A 19111-nucleotide genomic window follows, 5' to 3' on the forward strand; every position below is an offset into this window, starting at 1 on the left:
GGTGTTTTAGACATGAAGTCCTTGTCCATGCCTATGTCCTGAATGGTATTACCTAGGTTTTCTTCTAGGGTTTTTATGGTTTTAGGTCTAACATTTAAGTCTCTAATCCATCTTGAATTAATTTTCATATAAGGCGTAAGGAAAGCATCCAATTTCAGCTTTCCACTTAAGGCTAGCCAATTTTCCCAACATCATTTATTAAATAGGGAATCCTTTTCCCATTTCTTGTTTTTGTCAGGTTTGTCAAAGATCAGATGGCTGTAGATGTGTGGTATTATTTCTGAGGGTTCTGTTCGGTTCCATTGGTGTATATCTCTGTTCTGGTACCAGTACCATGCTGTTTTGGTCAGGGTAGCCTTGTAGTATAGTTTGAAGTCAGGTAGCATGATGCCTCCAGCTTTGTTCTTTTGGCTTAGGATTGTCTTGACAACCTGGACTCTTTTTTGGTTCCATATGAACTTTAAAGCAGTTTTTTCCAATTCTGTAAAGAATGTCATTGGTAGCTTAATGGGGATGGCATTGAACCTATAAATTACCTTGGCCAGTATGGCCATTTTCACGATATTAATTCTTCCTATCCATGAGCATGGTATGTTCTTCCATTTGTTTGTGTCCTCTTTTATTTCACTGAGCAGTGGTTTGTAGTTCTCCTTGAAGAGGTCCTTTACATCCCTTTTCAGTTGGATTCTTAGGTATTTTATTCTTTTTGAAGCTATTGTGAATGGGAGTTCATTAATGATTTGGCTCTCTGTTTGTCTGTTACTGGTGTATAAGAATGCTTGTGATTTTTGGACATGGAATTTGTGTCCTGAGACTTTGCTGAAGTTGCTTATCAGCTTAGGAGATTTTGGGCTGACAATGGGGTTTTCTAAATATACAATCATGTCATCTGCAAACAGGGACAATTTGACTTCTTCTTTTCCTAATTGAATACCCTTTATTTCTTTCTCTTGCCTGATTGTCCTAGTCCAAACTTCCAACACTATGTTGAATAGGAGTGGTGAGAGAGAGCATCCCTGACTGGTGCCAGTTTTCAAAGGGAATACTTCGAGTTTCTGACAATTCAGTATGATATTGGCTGTAGGTTTGTCATAAATAGCTTGTATTATTTTGAGATACATTCCATCAATACTGAATTTGTTGAGAGTTTTTAGCATGAAGGGCTGTTGAATTTTGTCAAAAGCCTTTTCTGCATCTATTGAGATAATCACGTGGATTTTGTCTTTGGTTCTGTTTATATGCTGGATTATGTTGATTGATTTGCATATGTTGAACCAGACTTGCATCCCAGTTGATCATGGTGGATAAGTTTTTGATGTGCTGCTGGATTCGGTTTGCCAGTATTTTATTGAGGATTTTTGCACTGATGTTCATCAGGGATATTGGTCTAAAATTCTCTTTTTTGTTGTATCTCTGTCAGGCTTTGGTATGAGGATGATGTTGAACTCATAAAATGAGTTCAGGAGGATTCCCTCTTTTTCTATTAATTGGAACACTTTCAGAAGGAATGGTACCAACTCCTCCTTGTACCTCTGATAGAATTCAGCTGTGAATCTGTCTGGTCCTGGACTTGTTTTGGTTGGTAGACTATTGCCTCAATTTCAGAGCCTGCTATTGGTCTATTCAGGGATTCAACTTCTTCTTGGTTTAGTCTTGGGAGAGTATAAGTGTCCAGGAAATTATCCATTTCTTCTAGGTTTTCTAGTTTATTTGCGTAGGGGTGTTTATAGTATTCTCTGATGGTAGTTTGTATTTCTTTGGGGTTGGTGATGATATTCCCTTTATCATTTTTTATTGCATGTATTTGATTCTTCTCTCTTTTCTTCTTTATTAGTCTTGCAAGCAGTCTATCAATTTTGTTGATCTTTTCAAAAAACCAACTCCTGGATTCATTGATTTTTTGGAGGGTTTTTTGTGTCTCTATCTCCTTCAGTTCTGCTCTGATCTAAGAATGTTATTTCTTGCCTTCTGTTAGCTTTTGAATGTGTTTCCACTTGCTTCTCTAGTTCTTTTAATTGTGATGTTAGGGTGTCAATTTTAGATCTTTCCTGCTTCCTCTTGTGGGCATTTAGTGCTATAAATTTCCCTCTACACACTGCTTTAAATGTGTCCCAGAGATTCTGGTATGTTGTATCTTTGTTCTCATTGGTTTCAAAGAACATCTTTATTTCTGCCTTCATTTCGTTATGTACCCAGTAGTCATTCAGGAGCAGGTTGTTCAGTTTCCATGTAGTTGAACGGTTTTGATTGAGTTTCTTAGTCCTGAGTTCTAGTTTGATTGCACTGTGATCTGAGAGACAGTTTGCTACTATTTCTGGTCTTTTACATTTGCTGAGGAGTGCTTTACTTCCAACTATGTGGTCAATTTTGGAATAAGTGCGATGTGGTGCTGAGAAGAATGTATATTTTGTTGATTTGGGGTGGAGAGTTCTGCAAATGTCTATTAGGTCTGCTTGGTGCAGAGTTGAGTACAATTCGTTGATATCCTTGTTGACTTTCTGTCTCGTTGATCTGTCTAATGTTGACAGTGGGGTGTTAAAGTCTCCCATTATTGTTATATGGGAGTCTAAGTCTCTTTTTAAGTCTCTAAGGACTTGCTTTATGAATCTAGGTGCCTTGTATTGGATGCATATATTTTTAGGATAATTAGGTCTTCCTGATGAATTGATCCCTTTACCATTATGTAATGGCCTTCTTTGTCTCTTTTGATCTTTGATGATTTAAAATCTGTTTTATCAGAGACTAGGATTGCAACCCCTGCTTTTTTTTTGTTTCCCATTAACTTGGGAGATCTTCCTCCATCCCTTTATTTTGAGCCTATGTGTGTCTCTGCATGTGAGATGGGTCTCCTGAATACAGCAAACTGATGGGTCTTGACTCTTTATCCAATTTGCCACTCTATGTCTTTTAATTGGACCATTTATTCCATTTACATTTAAGGTTAATATTGTTATGTGTGAACTTGATCCTGTCATTATGATATTAGCTGGTTATTTTGCTCACTAGTTGATGCAGTTTCATCCTAGCCTCGAAGGACTTTATATTTTGACATGTTTTTGCAATGGCTGGTACCTGTTATTCCTTTCCATGTTTAATACTTCCATCAGGAACTCCTGTAGGGCAGACCTGGTGGTGACAAAATCTCTAAGCATTTGCTTGTCTGTAAAGGCTTTTTTTTTCTCCTTCACTTATGTAACTTAATTTGGCTGGATTTGAAATTCTGGGTCTAAAATTCTTTTCTTTAAGAATGTTGAATATTGGCCCCCACTCTCTTCTGGCTTGGAGAATTTCTGTGGAGAGATCTACTGTTAGTCTGATGGGCTTCCCTTTGTGGGTAACCCGACCTTTCTCTCTGGCTGCCTTTAACATTTTTTCCTTCATTTCAACTTTGGTGAATCTGACAATTACGTGTCTTGGAGTTGCTCTTCTCGAGGAGTATCTTTGTGGCATTCTCTGTATTTCCTGAATTTGAATGTTGGCCTGCCTTACTAGGTTGGGGAAGTTCTCCCGGGTGATATCCTGCAAAGTGTTTTCCAACTTGGTTCCATTTTCCCCCTCGCTTTCAGGCACACTAATCAGACGTAGATTTGGTCTTTTCACATAATCCCATATTTCTTGGAGGCTTTTTTCATTTCTTTTTACTCTTTTTTCTCTACACTTCTCTTCTCACTTCCTTTCATTCATTTGATCTTCAATCGCTGATACTCCTTCTTCCAGATGATCGAGTCATTTACTGAAGCTTGTGCATTTGTCATGTAGTTCTTGTATTATGGTTTTGATCTCTATCAGTTCTTTTAAGGACTTCTTTAAGTTGGTTATTCTAGTTAGCCATTCATCAAATCTTTTTTCAAAGTTTTTAGTTTCTTTGCCCTCGTCACATAGTTTCTCCTTTAGCTCTGAGACATTTGATCAACTGAAGCCTTCTTCTCTCAACTCGTCAAAGGCATTCTCCATCCAGCTTTGTTTCATTGCTGGCAATGAGCTGGGTTCCTTTGGAGGAAGAGATATGCTCTGATTTTTTGAATTTCCAGCTTTTGTGCCCAGCTTTTTCCCCATCTTTGTGGTTTTATCTGCCTTTGGTCTTTGATGATGGTGACATACTGATGGGGTTTTGGTGGGTGTCCTTTCTGTTTGTTAGTTTTCCTTCTAACAGTCAGGACTCTCAGCTGCAGGTCTGTTGTAGTTTGCTTGAGGTCCACCCCAGTCCCTGTTTTCTTGGGTATCAGCAGTGGAGGCTGCAGAAGATAGAATATTGCTGAACCGTGAGTGTTGCTGTCTGATTTTTGCTCTGGAAGCTTCGTCTCAGGAGTGTACCCTCCATGTGAGGTGTGAGGTGTCAGTCTGCACCTAGTGTGGAATGTCTCTCACTTAGGCTACTCAGGGGTCAGGAACCCACTTGAGCAGGCAGTCTGTCCATTCTCAGGTCTCAAAATCTGTGCTGGGAGATCCACTGCTTTCTTCAATGCTGTCATACGGGGGCATTTACCTCTGCCAAAGTTTCTGCTGCTTTTTGCTTAGCTATGCCCTGTCCCCAGAGGAGGAGTCTACAGAGGCAGGCCATCTTCCTTGAGCTGTGGTGGGCTCCACCCAATTAGAGCTTCCTGGCAACTTTGTTTATCTACTTAAGCCTCAGCAATTGCAGGCGCCCCTTCCCCAGCCTTGTTGCTGCCTTGCAGTTAGATCTCAGAAGGCTGTGCTAGCAATGAGGGAGGCTCCGTGGGCATGGGACCCTCTGGGCCATGTGTGGGATATAATCTCCTGGTGTGCCATTTGCTAAGACCCTTGGTAAAGTGCAGTATTAGGGTGGGAGTTACCCAATTTTCCAGGTGTTGTGTGTCTCAATTTCCTTTGGCTAGAAAAAGGAATTCCCTTCCCCCTTGCACTTCCCAGGTGAGGTGATGCCTCACCCTGCTTCAGCTCTCACTAGTCGGGCTGCACGCATGGTCAGCACCAACTGTCCAACATGATCAAGTGAGATGAGCTTGGTACCTCAGTTGAAAATGCAGAAATCACCCATCTTCTGTGGCACTCACACTGGGAGCTGGAGGCTGGAGCTGTTCCTATCTGGCCATCTTGGGCACGCCTCCACTTTTTTCTAATTTTAATCACAGAATATTCTGTTTTTCACTGTAGGACTCAATGAGCTTCAGAATGTTTCTTTGTATATTGTACAAAAACAGCATTTGCAACCAGCTTAATAAAAAGGAAGATTTAGCTTTATGAGGTGATTTCACACATCACAAACCGGTTTCACAGATTTCTTCTTTCTAGTTTTTATCATGGGATATTTGGTTTTCCCTGTGTGTTTCAATGGGCTATGAAATGTCCCTTCACAGATTCTACAAAAAGAATGTATCCTCCCTGTTGATTCAAAAGAAAGCTTTGGTTCTGTGAGATGAACCCACAGATTGCCAAATGATTTCACAGATAGCTTCTTTCAAGTTTTCATCATGGAATATTCAGTTTTTCTCTTTAGACCTTAATGGACTCCAAAATGTCCCTTCCCAGAATGTAAAAAACAGTGTTTCCAACCTGCTGAATGGAAAGAAAGATTTTGCTTTGTGAGATGAGTCCAAATATCATGAAGTTATTTCACAGGTTTCTTCTCTCTATGTTTTATCATTTGATATTAGGTTTTTCCCTTTTGACTTCAATGGGTTTTGAATTATCCCTAGCAGATTCTACAAAAAGAATATTTTCATTCTACTGAAGCAATGAATGGTTTAGCACCGTGAGGTGAATCCACACATCACTAAGCAGTTTCACAAATAATTTCTTTCTAGTTTTTATCATGAGATATTCAGTTTTTCCCTATAGGACTCAAAGGGTTCCGAAATGTCCTTTCACAGATTCTACAAAAAGAGTGTTTCCAACCTGCAGAATCAATAAAAAATTTTAACTCTGTGAGATGAATTCAATATCACAAAGTGGTTTTACAGATAGTTTCTTTATAGTTTTTAATCATGGGATATTCAGTTTATCCCCATAGTCCTCAAAGGGCTCTGAAATGTTCTTTTGCAGATTCTTCAAAAAGAGTGTTTCCAACCTGCTGAATCAATCAAAAGGTGTAACTCTGTGAGATGAACCTGATGTCACAAAGTGGTTTTACAGATAGCTTCTTTCTAGTTTTTATTGCGGGATATTCAATTTTTCCCACTAGTCCTCAAGGGGCTCTGAAATGTCCCTCCACAAATTCTACACCAAGAGTGTTTCCAACCTGCTGATTCAATACAACGGTTTACCTCTGTGACATGAATTCACACATCAGAAAGTGGTTTCAAAGATAGCTTTTTCTAGTGTTTATTTTAGAATGTTTCCATTTTCCCAATAGGCCTCTATTGACTCTGAAATGTCCCTTGGCAGATTCTAAAAAAAGTGTGTTTCCAACCTGCTGAATCAAGAGAAAGGTTTAAATATGTGAGATAAATACACACATGAAGCAATTTCACAGATGACTTCTTAATAGTTTTTCTCATGAAATTTTTGATTTTTCTGTGTTGGCCTCAATGGGTACCGAAATGTTTCTAGCAGAGTCTACAGAAAAAGAGTTTCCACTCTGCTGAATCAAAAGAAAGGTTTAACACTGTGAGGTGAATTGCAAAGCAGCTTCCCAGATAACTTCTCTGTAACTCTTATCACCAAACATTCAATATTTCAATGTAGGTTTTCATGAGCTCCAAAATGTCCCTTGTCAGATTCTACACAAAGAGAGTTTCCAACTTACTGAATCAAAATAAAGTTTTAACTCTCTGAGCTGAATCCACCCCATCACAAAGCAGTTTCACAGATAGATTCTTTGTACTTTTTATGGGTTATTCGAGTTTTCCCTATAGGTCTCAATGGAATCTGAAATGTCCCTTCATAGATTGTACAAAAAGAGAGATTCCAACCTGCTGAATCAAGAGAAATGTTTAACTTTGTGAGATAAATTAACACATCACAAATCAGTTTCACAGATAGCTACTTTCTGATTTTTATTGTCAGATACTCGAGTTTTAACTAGAGGTTTCAATGTGCCCCAAAATGCCCCTTTGCAGGTTCTTCCAGAAGAGTGTTTTCTACCTGCTGAACCAAATAAGAGGTTTTACTCTGTTGATGAATTCACATATCACAAGGCAGTTTCACAGATTTTTACTTTCTAGCTTATATTGCTGGATATGTGGTTTTTTCCCTAAAGGCCTCAGTGGGTTCCAAAATGTCTTTTCCCAGATTCTACATGAAGAGATTTTCCAACCTACTGAATCAAAAGAAATGTTTAACTCTCTATGATGAATTTACACATTGCAAAGAGGATTCACAGATAGCTTCTTTGTAGTTGTTATCATGGGATAATTTTTTTTTCCTATACCCTCAATGTACGCCAAAATGACCCTTTGCAGATTCCACAAAAACAGTGTTTCCAACCTGCTAAATCAAAAGAATTGATTAACTCTGTGAGATGAGTCCACACATTGCAAAGCTGTTTCACATATAGCTTCTTGCTAGTTTTTATTGCAAGATATTTGGTTTTTCCCTATAGGCCCCAAAGGGTTTCAAAATGTTTCCACAAAGATTCTATAATAAGATTGCTTCCATCTTGCAGAGTTAATAGAAAGTTTGGACTTTGGGAGATGAATTCAAACATCACAAAGCCGTTTCACAGATAGCTTCTTTCTAGTTTTTGTCATGGGGTTTTTGGTTTTTCCCTATAGGCCTCAATGAGCTCTGAAATGTCTCTTAGCAGATTCTACAAAAACAGTATATTGAACCTGCTGAATGAAAACAAAGGTTTAACTCTGTGAGATAAATCCACACATCACAAAGTAGTTTTATAGATTGCTTCTTTCTAGTTTTTATCTAGGGATATTTTGCTTTTCCCGACAGTTCTCAATGGGTGCTGAAATGTCCTTTTGCTAATTCCACACAAAAAGTTTTCCTAATCTGCTGAATCACAAAAAAAGTTTTAATCTGTGAGATGAATTCACACATTGCAAATCAGTTTCACACATATCTTCTTTCTAGTTTTTATCACGGGATATTTTGTTTTATTCCTATAGGCCTCATTGTTCTCTGAAATGTCCCTTTGCAGATTTTATAAAGAGAATGATTCCAATCTGTTGAATCAAAGGATAGGTTTATCTCTGTGAGATGAACACATGCATCACAAAGCAGTTTCTCAGATAGCTTCTTTCTAGTTTTTATCGCAGGATATTCATTTTTTCACTATAAGCCCCAGTGAGCTGTGAAACGTCCCTTCACAGATTCTACAAAAAGTGTGTTTCCAACCTGCTGAATCAAAAGAAAATTTAGCTCTGTGAGATGAATCCACACATCACAATGTGGTTTCACAGATAGCTTCTTTCTAGTTTTTATTGTGGTAAATTCTGCTTCTCCCTCAAGGCCTCAGTGGGCTCCAAAATGTCCCTTCACCAATTCTACAAAAAGAGGCTTCCTACATGCTGTATTAACATAACAGTTTAACTCTGAGAGATGAATCCACACATCACAAAGCATTTTCACAGATAATTTCTTTGTATTTATTAATGTAAGATGTTTGGTTTTCCCTGTGGTCCTCAGTTTTGAAATGTCACTTCTCAGATTCTAGAGAAAGAGTGTTTCCAATCTGCAGAATCAAAAGAAAGCTTTAGCTCTGTGAGATGAATCAACACATCCCAATGCAGTTTCACAGATACCTTCTTAGTAGTTTTTATCATGGGATATTCAGTTTTTCTTTTTATGCTTCTGGGAACTGTGAAATGTACCTTTACAGAATCTATTTATTAAAAAAGTGTTTCCAACCTACTGAATGTAAAGAAAGGTTTAGCACTGTGAGGTGAATTCACATATTGCACAGTGGTTTCATGTATAGTTTCTTCTAGTTTTTCTAATATATTCGGTTTTTTCCTACAGACCTCAATGGACTCTGAAAATACCTTCACAGTTTCTACAAAAAAAATTTCCAACCTGATGCATCGAAATAAAAATTTAACTATTTAAAAAGAATCCATATATCACAAAGCAGTTTCACAGATAGCTTCTTTCTAGATTTTATTGTGAGACATTCAGATTTTTTCTATAGACATTAACGTGCTCTGTAATATCCCTTCACAGATTCTACAAAAGGAGTGTTTTCCATCAGCTGAATGAAAAGAAAAATTTAACTCTGTAAGACGAATCCACACATTGTAAAGGTGTTTCAGATGGAGGATCCATATAGTTTTTACCATGGTATAGTCAGTTTTTCTCAATAGGCATCAAAGGGCTCCAAAATGTCCTTTGACAGATTCTACAAAAAGAGTGTATCCAACCGACTGAATTAAAAAAAAATGTACAGCTCAGTGAGATGACTCCACACATCAGCAAGTGGTTTCACAGATAGCTTCTTTCTATTTCTTATGGTCAGATATTCCGTATTTCCCTGTAAGCATGAATGGGCTCTGAAATGTACTCTCAAATATTCTACAAAAAAGATTGTTTCTACCTGCTGAATCAAAAGAAAGGTTTACCTCTATGAGATGAATCCACCCATTGCAAAGTGGTTTCATAGATAGATTCTGTCTAGATTTCATCATGGGATATATGTTTTTTACTATAAGCCTCAGTGGCCTGTGTAATGTTCCTTCACATATTCTACAAAAAGAGTTTTCCAGCCTGCCAAATCAAAAGAAAGGTTTAACTCTGTGAGATGAATGTGTGCATCACAAAGAGGTTTCACAGATAGTTTGATACTAGTGTTTATTGTGGGATATTCACTTTTTCCCTATAGGCCTTAATGGGTTTCAGGTTGTTTTTTAACAGATTCTTGAAAAAAAGTGTTTCCAATCTGCTGAATCAGAAGAAATGTTTACATCTGTGAGATTTCCAACATGCTGAATCAAGTGAGAGATGAATCCACACATCACAAAGTGGTTTCACAGAAACTTACTTTCTAGTTTTTATCTGGGGATATTCGGTTTTTCACTATAGGCCTGAATGAACTTTCAAATGTCCCTTCACAGATTCTGCAAAAAGAGTGTTTCCAATCCGCTGAAGGAGAAGAAAGGTTTAACTTTGTAAGATGAACCCACTCATCTCAAAGTAGATTCACTGATACCTTATTTCTAGTTTTTATCACAGAATATTTAGTTTTTTCCAATATGCCTTAATGGGGACCGAAGTGTCCATTCACAGATACTACAAAAAGAGTGAATCCAACCTACTGAATCAGAAGAAAGGTTTATCTCTGTGAGATGAATGCACACGTCACAGAGTAGTTTCACAGATAGCTTCTTTCTGGTTTTTAACGCAGAATATTCAATTTTTTCCTATAGGCCTCAAAGGACTCCAAAATGTACCTTTGCAGATTCTACAAAAAGAGTGTTTCCAATGTGTTGAATGAAAATAAAGCTTTAACTCTGTAAGGTGAATCCACACATTGCAAAGCAGCTTCACAGATAGCTGCTTTCTAGTTTTTATTTTGGGATATTCGCCCAATGGGGGTCTGAAAGGTACCTTTGCAGATTCTACACACAGAGTGTTTCCAACTGGCTGAATCAAAAGAAAAGTTCAACTCTGTGAGATGAATCCACACTACACAAAGATTTTTCACAGATAGCTTTTGTTCAGTTTTTATCATGGGATATTAGTGTTTTTTCCAGTAGGCCACAATAGGCTCCAAAATGTCTTTTCACTGACTCTACAAAAAGAGTGTTTCTAACCTGCTGAATCAAAAGGAATTTTTAGCTCTGTGAGATGAATCCACGCATCATGAAGTGGATTAACAGATAACTTCTTTCAAGTTTTTATTGTGAAACATTTGGTTTTTCTCTGTAGGCCTCAAAGGGCTCCAAATTTTTTTGCAGATTCTAAAACAACATTGTATCCTGAAGGGGTAGCCTGACCCTCCACACCTGTGGGCATTTCTCGTCAGGTGGAATGAGAGATTGAGAAAAGAAAAAGGCACAGAGACAAAGTATGGAGAGAGAAAAGTGGGCCCAGGGGACCAGCGCTCAGCATATGGAGGACCTGGGCCAGCGCTGGTCTCTGAGCTCCCTCAGTATTTATTGATCATTATCTTTACCATCTCAGAGAGGGGGAAGTGGCAGGACAATAGGGTCATAGTAGGGAGAAGGTCAGCAAGAAAACATATGAACAAATATCTCTGTGCCATGAATAAGTTTAAGGAAAAGTGCTGTGTTTTGATGTGCATATATGCAAACATCTCCATAAACATTTTCAATGCATAAAGAGCAGCATTGCTGCTAGCACATCACACCTCCAGGTGGTTTTCTCCTATCTCAGTAAATAGAACGTACAATCGGATTTCACACCAAGATATTCCGTTGCCCAGGGATGGGCAGGAGACAGAGGCCCTCCTCTATCTCAACTGCAAAGAGGCCTTCCTTCCTCTTTTACTAATCCTCCTCAGCACAGACCACTTACGGATGTCAGGCTGGGGAACACTGAGGTCTTTCCCTTCCCACGAGGCCATATTTCAGACTATCACATGGGGAGAAACCTTGTACAATACCTAGCTTTCCTAGGCAGAGATCCCTGTGGCTTTCCGCAGTGTTTGTGTCCCTGGGTACTTGAGATTAGAGAACAGTGATGACTTTTAACAAGCATACTGCCTTCCAGCACTTGTTTAGCAAAGCACATCCTGCACAGCCCCAGATCCGTTAAACCTTGAGTAGACACAGCACAGGTCTCTGCAAGGACAGGTTTGGGGGTAGGGTTACAGATTAACAGTATCTAAAGGCAGAAGAATTTTTCTTAGTACAGAACATAATGGAGTCTCTTGTGTCTACTTCTTTCTACATAGACACAGTAACAGTCTGATCTCTCTTTCTTTTCCCCATAGTATCCAACCTGCTGAATTGAAAAAAGGCTTCAATTTTGTCACGTTAGATCCTGGGAAGACTCTGCCTGAAGCCCTTGATTATTGCACTGTTTGGCTACAAACAGTGCCTGGAGAAATAGACAGCAAAACTGGTATTCCACCTTCCTTTATAACACTACAGATTAAAGACTTTCTGAATGGACCAGGTAAGAAAGTCATCAATCACATCACAAACATCTCATTTAGTTTGAGTTAATAAATGAGAGAAAAACTGGTTAAATAATTGTATGCAAGCTTCATTGTTTCATTTGTTTGTACACATAAACAAGCACTCGTGTTGAAAAAGATAAACTATCACTGTACAATGTGGGATGACAAAACCATGTTTTCCAGAACTAGGACAAAGAGGAAAAAAAAATGTTCAAATCTGAATTCATATTATGAATGAGGGAAGGTAAAGTTTCTGTATTCTGAGCTGCTGTTAACAGTTTAATAGTTGGATATTTTTTAAAATGTGATATTAAAAACAAATTAAATGAAAAAAGGGTAATTTTGTCAGCTTAAAAAAAAGCATATACATTTTCAAAGATACAGTAGATTAGTACTACTTATGGGCTATTTGATCTGTTTCAGAGTTTTACTGACATTACAATCACTTTTTACTGCCAGGCCTTTGAAGTTAACCTCAGTAGCTTTCCTATAACCTTCTTTAATGATAAAATTGGTCAGTCTCTTAATAATCCTAATTATAATGAAAATTAGCTGTTTCTGTTTTGACTTTTTTTCTGTTTAATACTATGTATTTTTAAAATCTGGGTAATATTGTATATTTTTAAAAAAGTATTTTTTGGTTATTGGTTGTGGCAAACTGAATTTGCTTTTTAATACTTAGGAATCCACAGCTTTTATTGAAATAGCTCTTTTAATAAAAACGACTGCTGTATCTTGGCGTACAGTGTAGTACGCTTTTAAAAAACTTCTAAATATTCACAGTTTTTCTTTAATTTCATGATTGTTTTACTTTCTGTGTTTTAATGGTCTCTGAATGTCAGTTTTATAGGGATGTTCTTGCCATAGAGTCCATCTATTCCATTTTCAGTCTATTTGAAATGTGTTATTAAAGTATTATTTATTTTAGGTTTTATTGATTGGATTGCTTTCAAGAACAGCATTTACATACAGTGTATTATAGTCAACATATGGTTATTTAGTATCGCTGTCATATGTGAAGTGGGCATATAAATTCTGCTTTGGAATTTGTATTTCTTGATCTTATCATGTGATCCTTATGAAATTTGGCACATATGAACCTTATGTGATTTCAAAGAAAATGCTGAAAGCACTTGATCATGATGTTAGATCTATGTGGTCAAGATCAAACACTAAGCTAGTGCACTCTTCTCTTTTTATATCATCAGTGATTTTTAAAGCAGTGAGAATATGCATAGTAGATCCATTGCATAGTAACACTGTGCTATTCTCTCTTTTAAATATAATGGTCAAGTCTGGTGAAAGGATGATTAAAAAGTCTTTGCTGGTAGGATCTAGAATCAGTTTGTAGGAGCTATGTAACCTGCTAGGACCTGTGCATCTATTTTGGGTCCCATCACTGCAGCTATCATCAAAAGTGGTTATTATCAGGTAAGTAGTACCATGTAGATCTAAACAAGGAGACATAACTCATCATTTTGAAGAGAATACAATGTGCAGGTAAAACAATGATCTAACAGAAAACACAGATCTTAAAAGATATAAATAACACAATAATGAACAGAGATGATTAAATTGATGTAGAAATATTAATATGATGTATAAAAACTGGCAAGTAAGACTTAGGATAAGTAAAACAAGTTACAGTAACTGCATATTCAAACTTACATGGCGCTGAGAATTGTTATCCCTGTGGCATATTTAATCAACTTTCTACATTTTTCTAGAAATAAAGATTCCAAGTAGCAAAATAATGCAAAAAAAAAAAAAAAAAAAAAAAAAAAAAAAAAAAAAACGAAAAAAAAGAAAAAAGAAAAAAGAAAAAAAGAAAAAGAAAAAAAAAAGAAAAAAGGCTTAACTCTGCGAGGTGAATCCACACGTTGCAAAGTGGTTTCACCGATTTTTTTTTTTGTAATATTTATCACAGCATATTCAGTTTTCCCCTATAGACCTCAATGGGTTCCAAAATGTCCCCACGCAGATTTTACCAAAAGAGTGTTTCCAACCTGCTGAATCTCAAGAAAAGTTTAATTTTTTGTGATGAATCGGCACATTGCAAAGCTGTTTCTTACATAATATTTAGTTGTTTGAATTGCAGGATTTTTTTTTTTTTATAACAGGCCTCAATGGGCAAGGAAGTGTTTCTTCACAGATTCTACAAGAGGGTTTCCAACCTGCTGAATCAAAACAATGGTTTAACTCTGTGAGATGAATCCACTCATTGCAACCTGTTTCACAGATAGCTTCTTTCTAGTTTTTATCATGGAATACTCAATTTTTCCCTAGAGGCCTCAATGGGAATCAAAATATCCCTTCGCAGATTTTACACACAGAGTGTTTCCAAACTACTGAATTGAAAGAAAAGGTGACCCTGTGAGATGAATCCTCACATTGCAAAGCAATTTCGGAGATGTCTTCTATCTAGCTTTTATAATGCATATTCTGTTTTTCTCTATAGGACTCAATTAACTATGAAATGTCCCTTTGCAGATTCTACAAAAAGAGTGTTTCCAACCTGCTGCACCAAAATGGTTTAACTCTGTGAGGTGAATACACACATCACAAAGCAGTTTCACAGATACCTTCTTTCTAGTTTTTATTACAAGATATTTTATTTTTCCCTATAGGTGTCAATGGGCTCTGAAATATCCCTTCACATATTCTACAATAAGAGTGTTTCCAACCTGCTGAATTGAAAGAAAGATTTAACTCTCTGATGATCCCCAAATTGCTAAGAGGTTTCAAAGATAGCATCTCTTTACTTTCACAGGATATTCAGGTTTTTGTTTTTTGTTTTTTTCTGGGCCACAGAGGGCTCTGACATGTTCTTACCGAGATTATACAAAAAGAGTGTGTCACACCTGCTGGAAAAAAAAAGGTTTAGCTATGAGATGAATCCACAAATCACAAAGCAGTTTCACAGTTTCTTTCTAGTTTTTCCCTGTAGACTTCCATGGGCTTTGAAATGACATGCCACAGATTCTACAAAAATTGAATTTTTAACCTGCTGAATCAAAAGAACGGTTTAATTCTGAGTTGATCCACACATCACAACACGATTTCACAGATAGTTTGTTTCTATTGTTTATTGTGGGATATTTGGTTTTTCCCTATAGGATTCAATACATTCGAAAATGTTTCTTTGCAGATTCCAGAAACAGTGCTTCCAAACTCCGTAATAAAAAAAAAGGTTTAACTCTGTGAGATGAATCCATACATCAATCACTAAGCAGTTTCATCGATAGCTTCTTTCTAGTTTTTAATCATGAGATATTCGGTTGTTTTCTATAGGCATCAATGGACTCTGAAATGTCTCTTAACAGATTGTACGAAAAAAGTGTTTTCAACCTGCTTAATCAAAAAAAGATTTAAGTCTGTAAGATGACACCACACATCAGGTAGCAATTTCACAGATAGCTTCTTGTATTTTTCTTCCATGAAATACTAGGTTACTTCCTTTACCTCATTGGGCTCCCAAATGTCACTTCACAGAATGTATAAGAGTGTATGAATCAAAATGAAGTTTTAACCCTGTGAGATGAATGGACACATGGCATAGCGGTTGCACAGAGTGCTTCTTTCTAGTTTTCATCACAGCATATTCACTTTTTTCTATAAGAAATAAATACAGAAAGCCTAAATAAAATAAAAAGGGCTCTTTGCAGTTTCTACAAAAAGATTGTTTCCAATCTGCTCAATCAAAAGAAATGTTCATCACTGTGAGATGAATCCACACATCACAAAGCGGTTTCAGTGATAGCTTCTTTCAAGTTTTCATCACAGGATATTTGGTTTTCTCCTATTGGCTTCAATGAGCTTTGTAATGTGCCTTCACAAATTATACGAATTGATTGTTTCAATCCTGCTGAATCAAACAAAAGTTTTAATTGTGTGAGATGAACCCACACATTGCAAAGTGATTTCAGAGATAGCTTCTTTCTAGTTTTTAGTGTGCCATGTTCAGTTTGTCCCGATAGGACTCAATGGGCTGTGAAAACTTCCTTCACAGATTCTACAGAAAGAGTGTTTCCAACTTGCTGAATCAAAAGAAAGTTTTAGCTCTGTGAGATGAATCTACACATCACAAAGCAGTTACACAGAGAGAATTTTTTCTAGTTGGAATTGTGGGATATTAGGTTTTCCCATAGGCCTCAATGGGCTCCAAAATATCCCTTTGTAGATTCAACACAAAGAGTGTTTTCAACCTGCTGAGACAAAAGAAAGATTTAACTTTGTGAGAAGAATTGCCACTTTGCAAAGTGGATTCACGGATAGCTTCTTTCTAGTTTTTATGGTGGGATATTTGGTTTTCCCTTAGAGGTCAATATGGGCTAAGCAATTTTCCTTCACAGATTCTACAGAGAGTGTTTCCAAAAAGCTGATTAAGAGAAAGGTTTAACTCTTTGAGATGAATCTGCAAATAACAAAGCAGTTTCACAGATAGCTTCTTTCTTGTTTTTATCATGAAATATTCAATTGGTCCCTATAGGCTTCAATGGGCTCCAAAATGTCCCTTCACAAACTCCACAAAAACAGTGTTTTCAACTTGCAGAATGAAAAGAAATGTTTAACTCTGAGATGAATCCACACATCACAAAGTGGTTCCACAGATAGCTTCTTTCTAGTTTTATATGGGAATTTTCATTTTTTTCACTGTAGGCCTCAATGGGCTCCCAGATGTCCCTCATAGTTTCTACAAAAAGTGTGTTTCCAACCTGTTGAGTAAAAGAAATGTTTACCTCTTTGACATCAATCCACACATTACAAAGCGGTTTCACAGATAGCTTCTTTGTAGTTGTTATCTGTGGATATTCTGTTTTTCACTATAGGGCTCAGTAGGCTGCAAAATATCCCTTCACAGGTTCTACAAAAAGTGTTTTCAACCTCCTGAATCAAAAGAAATGTTTAACTCTGTATAATGAATCCATACAGCACAAGGAAGTTTTACAGATAGCTTCTTTCTAGTTTTTATCATGAAATATTTGGTTTTTCACTATAGACTTCAGTGGGCTCTGAAATGTCTCTTCACAGAGTCTACAAAAAGAGTGTTTACTAATTGGTGAATCAAAAGAGAAGTTTAACTCTGTCAGCTGAATGCACACATCACAAATAAGTTTCACAGATAGCTTCTTTCTAGTTTTTATTTGGGGATATCTGTTTTTCATTACAGATATCTGTGGGCTTTGAAATGACCCTTTGCAGATTCCAAAAAAAAAAAGGGTGTTTTCAACCTGCAAAATCAAAAAAAGGTTAAAATCTGTGAACTGATTAGACACATGGCAAAGTAATTTCACAGATGACATTGTTAAATTTTTTATTGCCTGATATTTGTTTTTTTTCTATAGGCCTCAGTGGGCTCTGAAATGTCCCTTCACTGATTCCACCAAAGAGTGTTACCAATCTGCTGAATGTAAAGAAATAATTAACTCTGTGAGCTGAATCCACACATCACAAAGCAGTTTCATAGACAGCTTCTTTCTAGTTTGTATCACGTGAAATTCTGTTTTTCACTATAGGCATCGGGGGCTCCAAAATGTCTTTTAACAGATTCTGCAAAAAGAGTGTTTCCAATCTGCTGAATCAAAAGAAAAGTTTAATTCTGGGTGCTGAATCCACACATGGTAGAGCAGTTGCACAGATAGCCACTTTTAGGTTTTTATCACAGGTTATTCAGTTTTTCATTCTGTGAGCTATATCCACAGATCAGAAAGAAGTTTTACAGATAGTTTCTTTCTAGTTTTTATCAGGGGACATTCAGTTTTTCACTATTGGCCAGAGTGGTTTCCTAAATATCCCTTTGCAGATTCTACTAGAAGAATGTTTCCAACCTGCTGAGTAAAAATAAAGGTTTAACTTTGTGATATGAATTCACCCATCACAAAATAGCTACACAGATAGCTTCTTTCAAGTTTTTATCATGGCATATTTTGTTTTTCACTGTAGGCCTCAGTGTACTGTGAAATCTACCTTTGCAGATTCCACAAAAAGAGTGTTTCCAATCTGCTGAATCAAAAGAAAGGTTTATCTCTGCGAAGTGAATCCACACAACTCAATGCAGTTTCACAGCTAGCTGCTTTCTAGTTTTTATCATGGGATATTCAGTTTTTCACTATAGGCCTCAGTGGGTTCCAAAGTGTCCCTTTGCAGATTTTACAAATAGAGGGTTTCCAACCTACTGAATCAAAAGAAAAGTTTAACTCTGTGAGCTAAATCTGCATATAACAATGCAGTTTCACAGATAGCTTCTTTCTAGCTTGTATTATGGGATATTTAGTTTTTCACTATAGGCCTCAGTGGGCTCTAAAAAGTCTCTTTGCAGATTCTACAAAAAGACTGTTTTCAAACAGCTGAATCAAAAGAAAGAATTAACTTTGTTAACTGAATCCACACATCACAAAGCAGTTTCACAAATACCTTCTTTCCAGTATTTATCTAGGGATATTTGTTTTTTCACCATATACCTCACAAGGTACCCAAATATCCCTTCACCGAGTCTACAAAAAAAAGTGATTATTAACTGCTGAAGCAAAAGAAAAGTTTAACTTAGCTGAATCCATACATCATAAAGTAATTTTACAGATGGCTTCCTTCTAGTTTTCATAAAGGGATATTCTGCTTTTCACTAACTGCCTCATTGGGATCCTAAATTTCCTTCGCAGATTCTACAAAAAGAATGTTTCCAACCTGTTGAACAAAAAAAGGTTAAACTCTGTGAGCAGAATCCAAAGATAACAAAGCAGTTTCACAGATGGCTCCTTTCTACTTTTTATCATTAGATATTCTAGTTTTTAGTATAGGCCTCAGTTGGTTCAGATATGTCCCTTTGCTAATAATACAAAAATAGTGTTTACAAACTGGTGAAACAAATAAAAGTTTTAATTATGTGAACTGAACTCACACATCACAAAGCAGTTTCACAATAGTTTCTTTCTAGTTTTTATCTGCAGATATTTGGTTTATCACTATTGGCCTCAGTGGGCTCTGAAATGTTTCTTTGCAGATCTACAAAAAATGTGTATTCAATCTGCTGCATTAAAAGAAAGGTTTTATCTGTGAACTGAAGCCATACATCATAAAGCAGTTTCACATATCGATCGCATGGAG

General features: G+C 36.8%; 1 protein-coding gene across 2 annotated transcripts in view; it reads left to right on the forward strand.

The window, feature by feature from the left end:
* The window catches only part of CWH43 (cell wall biogenesis 43 C-terminal homolog), a 125495-nt gene extending 112700 nt beyond the window's left edge, over positions 1-12795 (forward strand). The window contains exon 16 of one of the 2 annotated variants that reach the window (XM_078003396.1): positions 11819-12795. In XM_078003396.1, coding sequence (XP_077859522.1) covers positions 11819-12053 — 235 coding nt within the window. In that variant the 3' untranslated portion in view covers positions 12054-12795. The remainder of the gene's footprint in view (positions 1-11818) is intronic. The other variant, XM_078003397.1, reaches the window with a different exon arrangement.
* Positions 12796-19111: the final 6316 nt, after the last annotated feature.

This window comes from Macaca mulatta, chromosome 5, assembly GCF_049350105.2.
Source record: "Macaca mulatta isolate MMU2019108-1 chromosome 5, T2T-MMU8v2.0, whole genome shotgun sequence".
NCBI lineage: Eukaryota > Metazoa > Chordata > Mammalia > Primates > Cercopithecidae > Macaca > Macaca mulatta.